Source organism: Trichoplusia ni, chromosome 11 (genome assembly GCF_003590095.1).
Source record: "Trichoplusia ni isolate ovarian cell line Hi5 chromosome 11, tn1, whole genome shotgun sequence".
Taxonomy (NCBI): domain Eukaryota; kingdom Metazoa; phylum Arthropoda; class Insecta; order Lepidoptera; family Noctuidae; genus Trichoplusia; species Trichoplusia ni.
This window is the reverse complement of record NC_039488.1, coordinates 9163796-9182740: the sequence shown is the minus strand read 5'-3', so window position 1 is coordinate 9182740 and position 18945 is coordinate 9163796. Positions and strand designations below refer to the sequence as shown.

The 18945-nt window shown below is 34.3% G+C and overlaps 2 protein-coding genes across 4 annotated transcripts in view; one reads left to right on the top strand and one right to left on the bottom strand.

Annotated features, from left to right (window-relative positions):
* Nucleotides 1-14321, bottom strand: part of LOC113498966 (dual oxidase) — a 40789-nt gene extending 26468 nt beyond the window's left edge. The window contains exons 1-2 of one of the 2 annotated variants that reach the window (XM_026879240.1): nucleotides 13795-14321; nucleotides 6674-6783 (exon numbers count right to left, since the gene is read on the bottom strand). In XM_026879240.1, coding sequence (XP_026735041.1) covers nucleotides 6674-6767 — 94 coding nt within the window. In that variant the 5' untranslated portion in view covers nucleotides 6768-6783; nucleotides 13795-14321. Of the gene's footprint in view, nucleotides 1-6673; nucleotides 6784-13200; nucleotides 13762-13794 lie in introns of those variants that run through there. The other variant, XM_026879241.1, reaches the window with a different exon arrangement.
* A 1667-nt stretch (nucleotides 14322-15988) lies between these two features.
* Nucleotides 15989-18184, top strand: LOC113498968 (transcription factor 15). 2 transcript variants are annotated; one of them, XM_026879245.1, is made up of 4 exons: nucleotides 15989-16140; nucleotides 16602-16735; nucleotides 17430-17521; nucleotides 17919-18184. In XM_026879245.1, exons 1-4 carry the CDS (start codon nucleotides 15998-16000, stop codon nucleotides 17964-17966), a joined length of 417 nt encoding a protein of 138 aa, XP_026735046.1. In that variant the 5' UTR covers nucleotides 15989-15997; the 3' UTR covers nucleotides 17967-18184. The 2 variants fall into 2 exon arrangements, with proteins under 2 accessions (XP_026735046.1, XP_026735045.1); XM_026879244.1 differs by having other exon boundaries at nucleotides 15998-16140; nucleotides 16605-16735.
* The last annotated feature ends 761 nt before the right edge of the window (nucleotides 18185-18945 follow it).

The window sequence follows — 18945 nt, the reverse complement described above, 5'->3', positions numbered from 1 at the left end:
GAAATTGATGTATCTTGGAACACAAACATACTACGGTAAATTATATTCTATTTTAATCAAAGATAATCACAAATAGGCACAAAACACTAAGTCAAACCGTGTAGGTGTTTTCGTGTATTCAAGTAATAAATTAGTGAATAATGATAGACACAGGGAATAAGACGTTACTAGTAATAACGGTCGACCTAATAATTATGGTTATATGTTTTGTAAACCTTCATTGCTGACAAACGATAAACACAAGTAGGTTGAAACTTGATTTATACGGGCAAACAAGGCTGATAATTTTATTGGACTTAGTCTTTATGATTCTTCGAAAACTGGATACCAGTTAAGTTTTGTCGACTCTAGCAAGCTCAAAAGTAATGGTAGACGTCAATGGGTAACATCCACCCTATTTTCAGAAAAATAATGGATCTTTAAGTGTCACAGTTTGGAACTCAAAAATGTAGAAAAGTAAGTACCTACCTATGCGTACTGCGAAAAATTTATGACATGTCAAAATAATTGTCTCTGAAAATTAGTTCTTGCTTTGACTTACATAGCGTTTGAATCCGGTCCAACTACTTAAAGGAATTTCAAGATTAAATTTTAAGCATTAAAATTTTTAAAGCTTCGCTATGTTTGAGCCGGCTTTGGAATTGATTTCGTGACATGTGTTGCAAAGAATCGTGACCAGCTTCATTCTATACTACTTTTCTCAATAGGTTCTACCATATTAATATTTAAACATAAACAGGTACATACTCCTTACATAGGAAAAATTTAATTTGATCATGTTTTTATAGTTCAAATATACAGACACACGCAATCTAAATTTAGTTATAAATAAATACGCGTTGGTGTGTTTGGTATTAAATAATGAAGTAAGTAAATTAAGCTGTCAAAAATATTTATTTTAACACTACGTGTTAATTAAACAAATAACTCACATAATCTCAAAACAATTACTCGGTAAAGATCAATAACACGCCGTATTTTTTACTTACACTTAAATATACATCCTATTACAGCCTAATAGCCCTATTAAGTGATATTAGTACACGAACTTCAAACAATTCGTGATGGGTATAGGTTCCGTTTGTACATAAAAAGTAAATCCGGTACACAGACAGGGTAATTAATATAATAAGTCTATGTGTCACGTTTTTGCACTAATAAAACTTTTTACAATAAAATGAGATCACGGAACGTACAATTCTCTCATCACAATAACCTTTTTTAGACACGTACATATAAATAATTACTGTGCCAAATCAACCTCTTTGTTAACAAATAAGTGTATTTATGCGCTAATGATACCGTCTGTGATATTACAATGGTTCCTGTTGAATAGGTATCCGTCCATATGTTATTTAAAGATTTGTACTTTGAATTCGTGGCAGGGAATTATTATTTGGTTAGTTCCGTTTCATCATCGGTTAATGGCTTTCGTTACAGTATTTTAGTCGAAGTATCGATGTAACATTTTTAGGCAGGCAGTCATTGAAAGAATTGGTTTTGAGAAAAATCCATGTTGGCTTTTTATGAGACAATCGTGACTGACACACAGTAGCTACGGCTCAGATTCGGGGTAAACAAATGAGGGAAATATGAAAGGTAGATTCAAATAATTATGTGGAAATCAGTCAATAATGTGACCAATTAGTAATTGAATAAATGCAACAAGGAAGTAAGGATAATTGACATGACTTATGTAATTAGTAGAAGGTATGAGCATCTAATACCTTATAATCGATCTAATGGCTTGTGCAATTATTATTTCATATTTATGTCGGTGTGCTATTCATTAATAATACGATAAGATAACTACTTAAGTGACAAGTATGTAGGATGTGTGAACATTTGCATAGTTCCACAACAGTTTAACGATTAAACAAAGTGCTTGAAAGGTTTACTTTGAGTGACGTTTCTTATTGTATATCGGGAGTCAAATATTTCCGTGTTTGTGTAAGTGTACAGAGTCATAAACCTATGTTATGGTGCTGTGTTATTTTATCACACATATAATGAGTTAGACAATACCATCAATTATAACAGGTTTCGCTAGACTTATGATTCGTTTCCTTGGTACATATTAGGGATCGGCCACTCGGGCTTAAATCATATCTGGTGAAATTCGTTTGTGGATTGGTGCGAGTTTAATTTTGTTAGACATAAATTGCCTTCCAAACGGTTTGGTCAAATAGAACTGAGCATAAGATATAACGTTGATAGGTATATTGTACCATTTTATACGAATGAACAATTGCATTCTGTTTCTTGTGTTTACATAGAACTATGGCAAGTAAACCTCGATAGTCTGATGAGTCGCCATTAATAGGCGTTGTCGCCATGGACAAATAAACGATTAATGTCATGGTTGATTGTAAAACAACTGGAAGAAGGCTAATGTTAAAAATTAACAATATTGTCTTCCACAAAGACGGCTGAGCTAAGGGTCTCATCAATTTAGTTTATTGAAAGTGGTAGGGTATCAATTCACTGATCTCATTCGTCCATAGTTGGACAACAGCTCCTTTCATATTGCGCTTCAACTTTTTCTTTAAATTTTTACTACTAGACTTACTTTAGACTAACACTAGACTAGTGGTCGCAGGCAAACGTTAAAAATCACTTCTCAGATAATGATAACGCTTATTACGAATCGTAAAAAGTTGATCGTGATGTGATTTGCTTCCTACTTTCTCTAAGTCACATAATTAAATATACTCTGCTTAATAGGTCAATGGGTCATAATAATTTTAAATGAGCCATCACTTAATAGTACGCGGAAAACTATGAGCGTACGTTGCTGGTCGATTATCTAAATAGCGGTTGTTTTCGGAGGAGTTACGTTAGTCAGCGGCCTTCAGCTTTCACTATCGCGACATGTAGACGACGACGCGGGCTGCATTCGCACGGCGTTTGCGCACGCCCGGACGGTTTACGTGATTTAACAGTAATTTCGGCTCTCCTAATGATGTCTTTGTTCTTGCATCCAAAATAAAATGTCTATATTAAATTAAATTAAAATGTTGTCTAAGTAAACTGTATGTTAATAACGTTATTCATGGAAGTAATCTCTTTTGCTCTATTTCTTGTTATTTCCTCGTCTGAAGGACGCGGAAATAGATATGTCTTGTAAGCTTAGTTGCGATATTACCATAAATCGATTCGATAACGTCCGTGTTAGGATTTCTACCGCATTTACCACTAATACTATACGTCCACCGAGGTTAAATCTCTACAATACACGTAGAAGACTTAAAAATACTTAAGTAGATAACTGGCTTAATAAAACTGCGATTTTTCCCTACTGTGGCGAAAATAACAAATGTACGTCTGTACAAGTAAATAAGAAAAGTCTTAAAAAAAATGATATTCTCATATGGCAAAGCTAAAAACTTAATACCTAAAAAACTCATATCAATTAGCCTTAACTCTAGGAAGTTAGTAATTTATAATAAGCTGCAGAGCTTGGCACATGACATTTAAATGTCAAAAACTGTGCCGGAAATGTACAGTTCTTACAGATCTCTTAAGAGGACATCATTAATTAAACTGTGATTTGATAGATTTTGATGGGCTGACCACAAAATAAGTCACGAAAATGTAGCTAATTGAGTTTTTGGTACAAAATATCCAAGTCATGCGGACGCGATGCGCCCTCTCTTATACATATGTATATCAGAAATTCTAAAGAACGGTTCAGTAGTTTTAGAGCTCATTCTTAAACTACTAAACCGATTTTTATATTATTTCACCAATATACATAGACAATATACATTTTTGAGCCATATTTTTGTACTTTTTAGATTATTTTACGAAGCCTACATTTTCAAACATCTAGATGTTAATTTGTATTACTGTCTTTACTTTTTATTATCTAGTATTTGGAATTAAACTTAATGATAATAATATTAATTATAGGTTTACATAACGGCATCTAATCGCTCGCAAGAATGCCGTGTGCATTTAAAGCTCATTCTTCCTCAAAGCAAATAAATAAACAACCACATGAGATATAAGTTTTTACGCAAGTTCAGCTTCAGTCAAGGGCTTTACTTGCAATTATAAAATTATAAATAACGTCAGACAGCCTTAACCTTACATCTTAGATTTGAAAGCGGTTTTACTTTTCGTGTTATATCAAATAATAGCATATATCCGTCTAAATATTATTCGATAATGCTTCTGAGAATTATTTATGGACGTGAAGGAAAATGTTTTGAATGTTTTTATTATGAGTTCTTAGTTATCATTCATTTTCAATTCTTGTTCTTGGAAGTCCCTAACTAGATACTTAAGTAACCAGCAACGAAGGAACTTCTTCTTCTTATTGCTTAAACACTTAAATCTGGTTAGGCAAAGAAACTAACTACCTACCTTATAAAGAACTTGGTAACGTGTGTAATTTCTAAATAGGCAGTGTCTACACAGCCTTGACCTGTAGGAAGAGGAAATACAGTCAAGGTCTCGGGGAAATGTTCAGTAGGTGTCGTGACTGTTTGCTGCACACGCGCCTAAAATGTCAAGATCTCGACGCCACAACAATAAGTTCAAGCGCTAATTATTGAGATTCGAGTAAGTGGATCACTTTAAGTAAAGCGCTTGTAGATTTTAAGTAAATTAATATTTGTACCCTTAAGAAGAGTAAGATATATAGTGAGTAGACACGCGATGTTAGTGGATATGTCTGAATAATTTGGAATGTAACTGAAGACCTTAATCAAATGCGCTTGATAGTGATGATGTTATCGCATCATAAAATGCAGTTGCATCTTCAAATCTTCAATAACATCTTCTCGTGAAAATAAAACTTTCAAATTAAAACTATCTTGCTAAGATTTCTCACACCATTTTGCTAGAATTTCTCTCGTAACTGTTTATTAAACTTAGTTGTGTGAGTTCCGTTCTGTTTTTGTATTCGAAAGAAAAATCACAGTAGTTACCTGCTACCACTTTCGCTACCCTTTCAGAAGAACGTAGCTACCTTATTGATGTTTAACGGTTTATAAGTGCGGATTAATGTATTGTTTACATCGAAACTGTCTAATGCTATGCTAAACAATATAACCGTGATTCATGAGTTAGCTACAGGGCAACTTGCATCAGCAACTATTGTGAAATGCATTTCAAGGATTTCTAGTAAGTAATATTGCCAATAAGATACGGTACCTACATTAAAAGATTTCCTTGATTAAAAAGATAGAAATATATTGTGTTAATATTAGTACCTAATATTAAGAATCGAAGCGACCCCGAATTAATCTTTGGCGAGGTTAAATTCAGGTAAACTTTAAACATCAATAACAAACAAGACAATTTATCAACTCCGTAAGAGTTGACAGTTCCATCGGCTCAACAACTGATTCAGTGCAAATCCTGTTCAGATTGTATGAACATTAACGATAAGGTACACCTCCGTAATCGCAATTCGTGACTGATCCTCACGCGGGATGTACTTGGTGACAATAAAAACACATAGCAACCAGTACACATCCTTGTTGCACAGCCAATCTACTAACCCGACGGATACATAAGCGTATGGAAATAAATACCGTGAATGCTTTATGCGAAGGGCCAAAATGCTCTGAGCAAATGTGTCAGATAGCGTAAATTGAGTTGCCTACTCTTCGGACGCATGTATGCATGCGGGTTTTATACATCCGCTTATATTGACTTAAGCAATAATATTATCGTTTGCTTCAGTATAACTGGAATCAATTAATGTTAACGTCAACCTATAGGATCGTTACGCGGATCTATAAACACATACCAATTAGGTATGTCTTATTCACACAAAGAAAACCGAAAATAGATTAATTAGGTGAGCAATAAACATGGTTATAAATTTATACAGAAATCGCGAAGTGCTACATTAATCTTATAGTATATATTTCAAGTTTTTAACACGTGCCTGTACAAAATTATGTATTGATTTGCCTAACGAAAATTTCGATCAAATTATTGTCATAGAATGTAGTTGAGAAGCCTCTAGTGCTTAGGAATGTAATTATTTCATAGGTACTCTAACGACAAAACACATACCCAATAAAATGCAAGAATGAATTACGAATAAGATAACTATCATATTGTTTACATCTGTTTAAGCAGCAACGATTATTATAAACCGGTGCTCATTACTGAATTAATTATAATTTATACGTATAAAATTATACGGCAATGACAGTATGAAGTAATAAAAATGTTTAAAAAGTTCTGAATACATTTGCTTTGTCAACAAAAAGTTGCATATTTAAATGTAGAAACCCGGGTTCAATTGGAATCCGGATTTCAATTAACATTAACGCTGAACGCAAAATATTTCATTTATATTCATGATTGTTGCTATCTCTTCCACTTCTCTGCCTGTTTTACAAAATATAATGGGAAATACAGTTTTTTATTATTCATAAAAGTTGTGAAAACTCAAAAAATCTCCGAAGCAGTTTTACAAAATCTTTTATTAAGATGATTGCACGGATAGCCGAGTTCGATCCCTGCATAGGACAAGCATTTGTGTGATCCACGAATGCTTGTTCTGAGTCTGGGTGTCATTGTGCATGTGATTTGTATGTTTGTGAAACACCTGGCGACACAAGGAATAAAATTCCTTTATGCGGGAGTCATTAAAAAAATACTTTAACCTATATAAGATTGAAAAAATACTAAATCGAGTAATACATACCAGGGTCACAGAAGCTTGGTGCGATAGTTAGAAGTACCGTAACTAGCGTTAACATGAGCCAATTCCGACTGCCCACAGTATCTGGCGCGGCCATCTCGTTAGCTTAAAATCTGTAACAATGAAAGTTAGCATAAATTATTTCTTATCACAATGTATTAACGGTATTCGATCACTGGGTTATAAAAAAATCCTGGCTTTTTACTTGTCGTTTTTTACAAGGTATATTAGTTACAGGTCTGGGAGAGGACCGACGGGTGATGGATAACTGTGATATAAGAATTTAATGTTACACATTTTATAACAGTAGATAATAAATACAGCTAAAGATTAATGCAATGAATTGGTTGATAATGCATTTTTTAAAAGATTTTCATAAACTACTATAGGGATGGCTCTATAACCGACGTCGTTAACACACAAGACTGACAGAAATTAGGAAAAAGCGTGCATGTAAACAAAACTATGATTTGTTAAAGTTGAGTTTGCAGAATAGAAAATAACTAAGCAGTGTATCTTTATAATTAACCAACATGTTATACAATAACAATAAGCTTAAGCTGTCGTTAACCGTATACGTCAAAATAAATGGCCAAGAATCAACCGAACCGACATCTATCTTTATGATTTAATCTTCCGGCAACAACATGTAAAATATATACGTGGGTTTCGTAAATGTGTGTGAAAATAATCAAAAACTTACAGGAATTGTGTAAAAGCTCAGTCATATGCTATTCAAACAGACACACGTAACATTCACATACACGCTAAATAAAACTCAATCAATTAAATTAGTAAGACTTAATTTACAAAATTTTCAGTAAATTATATTAACTTTTATTTTCTACCTACAAACAACCAGAATTTAATTCTTAGTGAATAAAATATAAAACAAAAGCCGGTCTTGGCGCCAATTTATATATTTATAAATAGAATTCCAGTTGATGACTCGCCAGTACGAAAATAATTAATTATTTTATATACAAACTTTAAAAAAAGGATAAATATTAAACAGAGTCCTTTTTATGAGTAATTATTGGGGCTTCTCTACAATTACTGTAGCTAAGTTACTCCAGTAAATAGGAAATTCAATTTCATGTTTGAACTTTTGAGGTTAGGTATAATAATTGTATTTAAAATTGTAAGGTCTATGAACCGATTAAGTTTACCAGGTGTCACTGGTTTTTCTCGGAAGTTCAAGAACAAGGCAAATATTGTGTCAACAGCAATTTTGTTAATTAATAAGCTAGTGACATTTCGGTGCGATTTATTTAAAGAATGATTTTAAATCCCCATGAGAATTTTATTTTGTTATAAGTGTGAAATATTGTAAGCTACTACCTATGGTAAAGGAAGCATATGAGGTATGTACTACTATATAAAAAGCACTACTTATACGCAGTGCCGGCGTTAGGGGGGGGCGTTATGGGGCGATGGCCCAGGGCGACAAATTCTGGCGGGCACCAAGGTCTGAAGTTGGAGTCTCTTGCCTCTCCTGCCACAAACCCTCAGAACTGTGCTCTACGCTAGAGGTGGGATACTTCCACCGCCAAACGTAACGCTAAAGGAAAGATTAAATTCTTAATATAATTTTACTTGGGATCAGCAAAAAACTAACACTTAATATTGCTTCCCTCAAGTGGGCGCCACAATATTTTCGCCCGGGGTGTCAGTGACCCTTTCGCCGGCACTGCTTATACGAGACATATTTTGCCCAAAAAAAAAAATTGATTCGAAATATACTTCTATCAAAGAGCAACCAAAGTTGTGTGACCATCCTAACCCTAAAACAGACTCCTTATCTGCTTAATCTTTACATAATATCCACATAAGTATGCATCAACTAGAGCAAAACTAAGCACTTAGTTAAGTGCATATCTCTGGCTCATTTTCTTATCGGCTTGTGTAATATATTGAAGCTTGCAGGCACACAGGTGCTTTAATATCACCAATAGACAGTTAACCTAATTGCCATACACGATGTAATCCCATAAAATGTGACCTCCATACTGGATTTACATATCAACAGGTCTCGAGTGAGGTCTATGAGTGTAAAATGCAAGGGCGTTATACATAATAATCAGATCAAACTTTACGCTTTGTGAAGAAAAAGGTGAGAGGAACAACAAAATATTGAATCCAATTTTCTTTACTCTTCGTTTTTTTGTAGGAAAATCATTAGTAGAAAGTACTGTGGAGTTCGGAATTAGTTGGAAGCGATGTAATATGTGAATACCAGCACAGCTTTCAGTGAATTTCTCATCTAAAAGATTAAAGTCTTTCATCTGTTTTTAAGATAAAAACGCTGCAATATTCTTAATGAAAACAATGCAATTGCAAGAATCTCATAACTAATTCGACAATGCATCGAATTCATAACAACCTTTTTCTTTGTCATAAAAAAAGAAGTTTAACCTTGTAGAAAGAAAGACACTATATTATTCCGGTGTCTGTAAAGAAACAGGCTTTGTGCGGGTTTCCTGGGTTATTGACCATAGTTGCTAGCCGATCTACTTCTGTAAGTAGGTAATGCACCTGGATGGCAAAAGTTCAAGAACTTATTGTTTTAATTATGTACTTGTACGGTATATTACGAAAATCCTATCAGTCATGTTCAGTAGATAGATACCAAACAAACTCAAAAATAATTCTAATATCGTCTGTCGTAGCTCTCTTGGCAGAATTTTCTTAAAAAATAAGAAATATCTGTGTGTATTACTCTTTTTATCTAGTTTAGTTTTAGTTTCTTTCTAGTTGGCGAGATCTAACTTGTCAATTAAGCTTAACTACTTTACCTAATAATTTGGAACACCAAGATAAGAAACTTTACTCAAGTACTCGCAAAGTACTTCACTTTACGAGTATTTTAACTTTGTCAGATTGATCCTAGGTATTCATCACGATATTAATATTAACTGTAAAAAATATGGACACGTAATTTCGTAAAACAATGTGTAAGTTGCATATTTACCTGTGGATTCGTAACACAGAGGTTGTATCTAAGCAGGGACGTTCACTTGCGACTTAAGACATAAATATTAATACCTTGAGGTCGATTCACACCTGACTCTTACCATAATAATATCGTTATAAATGTGAATACTTTTAAACGTTATTAATCTTTAAAATGTTACAACATATGTGAAGCAAGATGCAATGTGCAAGTAAGAAGAGATAATTAAAATCAATGTTATGTGGTCGTTGCTAGCTGTTGTTAGTATTACACACTATGATTCAGAATTTTATATGCCGTCGTAACTTTTTTATAGGTTTATGTGATTTAAGGTTATGTCATTATTTGACATTAGATACTAAAAAATGTGAATGAATTAATTCATTTATTACTCAAGTTATCCTACTAATATTATAAAAGCGAAAGTATGTATGGATGTATAGAAGATTTTTCTTCTTTCACGCAAAAATCTCTGAACATATTTAGACGAAACTTGGTACACAGATACTTTATAACAAGGATTAACACATAAGATAGTTCTTATCTCGATTTTACTTTCATGTGATATTATTAGTATGATATATGTGAAAAATTTATTCATAATTATGTATTGTTGAATAAAATGAGGTATATAAGATTTTTGTTATATTGATGTGTAGTGAACGCTCTGAATATTTTATAAACATGTGATTCTCACGCGACTGTATTTGTCACGGCCGAAATGTTCAAACTCATATTTAGTAATTTAAAAGTATCCCTAGGGATATAAATGGTCGATTTCAAAATTAGTTTAGTGTTATTAGTTCTTACACAACCCAACATCGCAAACTCACAAATTAACTTCTTAATAATGTTAGTGAAGACTGACGGTGTGCACATATCCTTTGTTTATAATAAATAGCGAGTGTCTTGTTACATAATAATGTAATTAATTTCCTTCTTAAACGTTTGACCTTTTTTAATTATATTTTAGTATTTTATACCTATACGAATGGAACTTTAATATACCTATTCTACTTATTATAGCCGATTAAATTAAAAACGTTCACTTCGTATTTCCAATTACTTAAATAAACTGATCCAGTTTAAGATGAGAAAAACGATGATGGCACTCGAGTTTTGTCTCAAGGATATAATTAAATATTTGCTCCGATTACTAACTGGTTTAAGTTTTATCGCTATAATCACGTGAATGCTCTAAAATTATAGGTATTTACAAAATTTTGAGCTCCCGTTCACATTCGTGTTCCTCAGACCGGAATAATTTAATTAAAAACAAAATAAATACTACCCGGTATCGTATTATTATGTAAGTTTAGTTTGATTTACTTATATATATCAAAAACTGTCGCTTTAGTTCTATTCATGCTTGGAAACTGTATTTATAGTTTAATACGAAACCTAAAAGCAAATCTTGGCATTTAGAAAATTATGAGTCTATCTGACTTCATTTAGCATGAATCCTTCAATAGCGATAATAAACTAAGACTCGCACATAAAATAGAGATTAGAAGGGCGAACTGTCAGCCAGTGCCAAGTGTTCCGAGCCAACAAGCTATATGGGTTGACAGCATAATACAACCTCATTAGCTTTTATAATGACAACATATCACAAGGACGAACCAAAAAGATGTACAGCGGAGAGGCCTGGCCCACATTATTATACAGACTTGTGCAACACCAGCTACATGTATAGCCACAAAGTAATACACAAAGGTACGTCTACGTGAACAGCTTACTCTACCCAAACACGTTGCGAATAATCAACAGAATCACGAGTGATGATATTAAGAACTATTACAGAAAAGGTCGGACTCTACCTGAATGACAAACAGGAAGGCCCATTAGCATTCCAAGCAGAATTGATTCAGGTATTCCCCCACATGAAGTTCAAGATCTATCCATAGATATGTTTCAACAAATATTATGTTGCTAGTCGGAGTACAATAACATTCCTTCAAAGGCAAAAGAGTTTGAACATTTATCCGTAGTAGGTAATTACAACAATACATACATCACAAGCGTTGCTTCTCATGATGGGCCGATAAGTGTTTGGATTATTAAATAAAATAATGGTCGGTCATGTATAATTGCGCTTGGGCAAGCGGCGCGTGAATTTGACCCATTTGCGGACAAGGCCGGCTTGCCAAACCGCCCGTCAGCATTGTGTTTATAGGTGCACCGCTATCTTCTGCCGCATCTGATACATTTGATAAATCTTGTACACTTCATTACAAGAATAATAGTAGAATTATCTTCTCTTTGACAAATATACATTGTACAATAAAATATTGAAGGGATTCAAGTATAAAAACGATTTAGTAAGTTTTTCTTTTTTTTTGGTATGTTAATTAATATTAATGTATTTCTTCAAAGATTAAGATTTCATTTGGTTAAAGAAAAAATACCTTTTACTAAACCAATTGTTGAATACGGACTCGTTACTAACTTAACATTGTACATAACATAAATATACATTGTATCAGTAAATATATAGTTTATATTGCACAAAAGAATTCACACGTTTTTTTTAAAGCAAAGGCGAATACATGATGTTTACTTTATGAGGCCTTACTTATTTTGTTAGTTTCGACTGACATATAATACACAAAGTTGTGTGAGTAAATAGCTTATTTGTATTGATAAATTTAATATTCTCCAGGTTTAAAAATTCGCAACAAAAAAATATAATATTTAATATTAGTTTTCAAATATAAGTTTAGAAAAAACCGGTCATGTGCGAGTAAGACTCACGACACTGACAAAATTCGTCGACCAGCCAATTTATGACCGTACTCTCCGCTCCTTTTTATACTTTTTTTTCCATTGGGAGCAGAATATAAAGGTTGTGTGAGTAAATAGCTAGTTTCTACGGTTCTTGAGATACAAAGTTCCGCTTTTGCTCTTAGGATACCGAACCCTTAATAGGTATGTCATAACAAAAACAACTGCAAACGAACAACCTACTCCAATCGTTTTTTCTGATACGTAAAATACTTACTACTCAATAATATTGAATAAGCGTGGGTCACCTAGATAATAACACAATCTATCTCGTGATTAAATACGGTAAAGTGTGACATAACTGTTGACGCGATGCATTGTTTATGCGACAGGCGACCTCTTCGACTTGCGGTATTGTAATAGGTCATTGGCAGGATGTCAGCGAGGATCCTGTGTGATTCACGCGGATTTCGATACGAGGATATTGGGAATTGGCTGAGGTTTACACGAGGATGAAGTCATGCGGAAACTACACGGATACACGCGATACTGTAATCACACGTAATGTTAATGATTGATGTTCGGACGATAGATCCGTCTTGGTACTTTTACTCTGGATATAAGATATGTAATTTTGTCAGTTGATATAACAAACTGTTTGTGGTATATTCTTCAAGAAAATTCCGTGTTGACGTGATTAAAAAATAAGGAATTAATTTTAAAATAGTCGTATATCGAAACATCTACGTAAATGGATCTAGATACTTGGTTCTAGGTTTCAAATTTTTAGTCCATCAATTCAACTGCACAACTCTCGCCATTGTTACTAACTTACTTGCAAAATGTCACGTACCTTTGTTATGCTGTTTGTAACGCGGAAATGCTTTTGAATCCGTCTAATTAGAACGATACGCCCACGCTCACATGTTTCGCTAAGGTTTGCATTCAAGATTATTTAAATTATTACTCATCAGGTTTCTACGAAGCAGCACAAAGCACCAAATCCTTGAACATTAAGTTATAACGCATTGTGTGTTTAGCCAACCTCTACTTTGACGGAATACCTTCAATTTTATCAGCTTTATCTAATTCTGACAGACCAGCTGATCTCTAAAGCCGGCCTCACTCAGACCGGTCCGTAACTGTTATTCTAATGTAACTGTTCTGTCAAATATTGTGTGTACCAGGCAACTTATAGAGGACAATATATTTCTAAGTATTGTATTTAAAAATTCAACTAATATGCAAATTGTAGTTTTGTGTCTAAAATTTTGTCGCGTACAGACAAATGAAACAGGTCGATGTCCGGTAGACTGTGACTGGAAGTCCTGCAGTCAGCTTACATGCGTCCTTGCGTTCACCAGTAACGTTTGCGCCCACCTTATCACCTAATGTCATCGTCTAACGCATTACTGACCACGACAAGTAGAAAGGTAACTCCACTCACCTTTAATTACGAAAAAGCATCACTTTGGCGTTCACAAGGAGGAGTGTTTGTTTCAGTCACGACACCCATGCACTGTCTCCGGTTGGATGTTGCTAATGTGATGATAACACAAATAGTTCGCACGAAAACTGTTTACGGAGCGAAAGCGGTTTATGTTTGTACGCGGAAGTGTGGGTATTTGAGTGGTTTGTCGCGCCAGCGTCGAAGGCGGTCGACTCGCGCGCGGCTACGTCTGCGACTCGCGGCGATGCTCGTTTCACCGGCAGAGGTGTCGCGAGGAGAAAGTCTCGGCCGTGGAGCGCCCGCGTCGGTTGGCCACAGCCGCCGCCTGAGAGGGAGGGGGGGCGTGACGTCGCTAAACAAACAGCCACCTGAGCATCATCACGGATTGCCACACGGTTCCACGCAAGTCATCCTTGTAACGTTAGGATGAACACCTAATGAGGTATGCAAGTAAATTCACAAATACTGTATTTATTTTACGACTTATTTATGATTCACTACAAATTCTCTCTGCATGCCATAAGCTGCCATTAGTTTCTCTTTCACTTCGTTAATTTAGTCGTGGACTGTAGAAATAATTGTAGTTTTATTTTCTCTATCCACGACGTGATGTTTCTAATTTAAGACCACAAAGAATTTACACTACTTAATGCGAGTTGCATACTGTCTTCATCAAAATAATTTATAGTCTGAACATCTCTGATGTCTATTGTTTTTTCATGTGAACCTCGTAACTGTTGTAAATGAATACGAATGAGCACGCAGCGGTCGACATAACGAATAATTTAAGCAATTAGCCGCTGTTCCCACGGAACTATACTCAGCCCCCGGGGACGAACGCATACGCAAAACATGTTGAATGAATTGAACGGAATTTAGACGGCCAAGAGAAACGATACGTGACTTATGTAAAAATTTAACATGCACCTACTACTATCAAGTCGTATCGTAATTTGTTAGCACATAGTTACAAGTGTACTTATTACTCTAACAAATGTAAGGGATATAAGGTCATCAATGGTTTGGTCAAGTTGTAATTACACTATTACAATATGAGTGATTGAAACCCCGAGGCTCTGAAATAACAACGAGATTGATCAGATGACGAAATAAAGCGAACGCTGGCTAACCAATACAAAGGAAGTAGGTATGTCTTGTATTTCATTTGACAAATTAAAGTGATTTACTTTAGAGGAATCATCGGAGTCATTAAAAATATTTATTGCGGTAGTTAGCTTAAAGCAACAGACAAAGCTCGGGGGGAGCAAGCCGCGTTTTACATTCTTGATGACAAGTCACCCATTCGCCAAGGCAGGAACGGACTAGGGGACACACAAAAATAGCTGTTGCGTATTTGTATAGGGTCGCGGGCTAATCAATACTTTTAAAGCACTAATTTAACGAATTTAGTAAACTTTCACATTTTACAGCGACAAAGGGTCTGAACTCTAAGTCTATGCATAATGTGTATCAATAAACTTGAATAACGTTATCCATACACATACCTACCTATTTAAATACATAAACGTAAGCTATAAGTACAAAATTATTTATATACTTCCTTTAATACCATAATTATGTATAATTTAATTACGTAACATTATAATCTGCGCTATGAATATTTATGCATTTTCCTTCATTCGACCATCACTGCAGGGTGTCAAATAAAATCGCTTGAAGATTGACTTCCAGCATAATTTTGGAGTGATGTTTTACCTTTTAGACTGGAATGTTAAGCTGCAAAACTTCTTTGTTATTTTTTGTTTTTTATTTCTTCTGCATACTTTTTGTTCTTATGCTCTCGACCCGTGTGAATGATTGATGGATGTAATAACAATATTTGAATATATAATTATATAAATCGTTTCCGGATAAAGTTATAATAAATGTTACCGGTATTAAATAGAAAAATTCAATTAAATAAGATTCCTTCTTAAAATGAATACAAAACTTTCTAACTCCCTTAGTCCGTCCCTGTCAGATCGGCAGCCATCTGTTTATACAATTATCGGTTAAGAGCGGAGTCAGTGGCGCGCGCTGTTCTTCCTAAATGAGTCCTTCATGAGCGATATCCAACGGGATACTTATTAGTGAGCCCACATACGTCCCCGGATTAGTAAGCATCCAGCATCCGTACAATCACGAACGACAACCAAAACACGCGAGTTTATAAAAAAAATATTCTAATTTCCTATTAGTCATGGAGAATTATTTAAATTACCAGTGCGAAGAAATATGGGAGCAACGGATATTCTCAGTCAGTTCGTATCAAAACGTGGAAACGCAGCCGGTGGCGAAACAGAGGTGTCAAGCGAACGCTCGCGAGAGGGACCGGACGCAAAAGTTAGTATCGATATTGCATGCGGATATAATTGATTAATAAATTTAATCGATTAAATATTTATGAAACACATTATTATTTTATTAGATTGTTCGTTTATTACTGTGTAATAAAAGGTTACTGTTTATGTGTTGACTGAGGGAAAAGGGATATTAATTATTTCAGCAATTTTTTTAATCAGACCGCTCCGTAAAGGTCTTTTTAAGTTATATCATAGATTACTAAATAGTGACTACGTAACTTCTAGTAGCACTTTGAATAGCATGATTCGTCATAATTATGTTATAGTGTAATGTTGAAACTAATATACCAATTAGTGTGTAATGCAGTTTAGATTCTTTTATTTAGTTAAATTCTTTTGCAATGCGCAATTCACATTGAACTTTCAGTCTTAGGTACACTAATTTTGATTCTCTATACTTATTCACAATAGAGTTATTATCAAAATAATTATATTTCCAAGCAGCGTGAACATAGCGTTCAACACGCTGCGCCTGCTCATCCCCACGGAGCCGCCTGACAGGAAGCTCAGCAAGATCGAGATCCTGCGCCTCGCCGGAAGCTACATCACGCACCTCGACAACCAACTCTACACAGGTAACATAAAGCTCAAAATCCCCTGGCAAAATCAAGATCCGGCTTTCAATTACTCCAATATTTTTCAAGTACTTTAGAAGTAGGTGGGCCGAGGCTAATTGTAATCTGATGCAATAAGAGCGGTTTGCGTTCAATCTCAAACACCGAATTGATGTGGCCTCAACGATAGTTTAATGTATGTACAGCGCAGTTAATTGTTTGTACTCCATATAATTATTTGCGTTTATTATTTCCACGTATCGGTATCATTTATTTAGATCATCAATGAAGTTGGTGGTTTTAATGATGTACGGAATTGTGAAGCAAATATATTTACCTCTGAAATAGCTGCTCGTTTCTCTGTTTTCATATGTTATTTTCTTGGAGAACAGTATTAGCCTAGCCTTCTGACTGATTATATCTTGTATCTTTTTGGAAATTTAAGGTTGCTAGGACAATTATGTTCTATTTTAAGTTTGTAAAAAGAATTTTTTTTTTTAATATTAATGGAGTATTTACTTGCAAGGATGGTGTTGTACACGAACCAAATAAAAATATAACTTTTTAGATGGATGCCTCACTTCATCCTGACACACAGTGTTAGTACAGCCTTTGTTGGATACCAATTTAAAAAAAAATGTATATCTCTAACCTTCTATATTGAAGACCACGTTAATCTTGATTGTCATCAGACTAACCACGATTTCTTTTTCAGGGGAAATGGAACAGCCATGTTTACAAAAGAATGACGTCATTGAACGAGATAAATCACTATGCACGTTTTGCTGGTCGGCCGTTAAGAAAGACGTAAGTGTATGAACAGAAACATTGAAAAAAATTAATTACTTTTTGTGTGGCCACATCGGTGTAAAAAGTTTGATGAAGCATCATAAGGATCACGATTTGCTATGACGTCATGAGCTCATGACCACAAATTGTTTTATCAGTAAAAACACAGTCTAAGTACTACCTAAAATAGATTTTCGTTGATGATTCGTTTCGTTTTTAATATCTGTAGTTAAAAAAGTGGTCTGTTATTTTTAGCTTAGTTCCGGCCGAATGTATTAAATTCTATAATTAGAAAATTGCATCATTAATTCAAAAATGTATTCTCCTTATAAAAAAAGCTAACAGTATAGTAAGACTTCCTGATCTTTCAATTATTATTGTGCATTCAGTTTACATTCTAAAGTTATTGTTTCAGAAGTCGCCAGCTTGCCACAATACCAGTTACTGCAAGACACCGCGTTAACATAACTCAGCCATTCCAACCTAGTCCAAAATAAGATAGAATTGTAAATAATTTATTTTATTTTATAATCATAATATTTTTAAACTAATTCATTCTGTAAGTACATATAAGTATAAGAACATAAATTTGTCGATTTATTTCCTGATATTTATATCGTATAATATAATTTGAGACGACCTCCGTGGTCGAGTGGCGTACGCACCGGTTTCAAGGTGTCGCTAGCTCTGAGGTCCCGGGTTCGATCCCCGGTCGGGTCAATGTAAAAATTCACATTTCTACATTGTCTCGGGTCTGGGTGTTTGTGGTACCTTCGTTGTATCTGAATTCCATAACACAAGTGCTTTAGCAACTTACTTTGGGTTCAGAACAATGTATGTGATGTTGTCCGCATTTATTTATTTATTTGTAAGAAGGTAAAAACAGAAATCCTAATGTCTATTAATCTCTTAAAACAGTACTATTGCAGTTATGTGTGTTTCTTTGACCTCATAACTAAAGGGAATGCAGCTTACACTTTATTTGCTGCAACAAGCGCTTCCCCGTCCCAAATCTTAGATACTTTTCTTTGTCCATAAGCTGAATATAGCTGAATAAGTGTGAGAAGTTCCTTAATAGGTGTTGGTAGCAGGCTCAATACTCAATACTCAATATTTTATTGCACTCCATAATACTCCATATGTTATACAGGTGTTACATAATATAAGTATAGTACACTATGAACCCTGTAGGGCACAGCAATGTAGAAGAGAGAAGGATGCTAACTTTATTGAGATTATGTATCACAGATTATTTTTATTTATTAAGTGGTTGTTTTATTTTATTTATAATGTAATTATATCAATTTTATCTATGAGAATGTTACTATATATATTGTAGGTATATGATTATTATTTTTCCTTATATATTTAATAGGTTTTTAGTTATTATTATAGGCTTCCAAATATAGTAACTGTATTAACAAATTGTAATCTAATAAAGA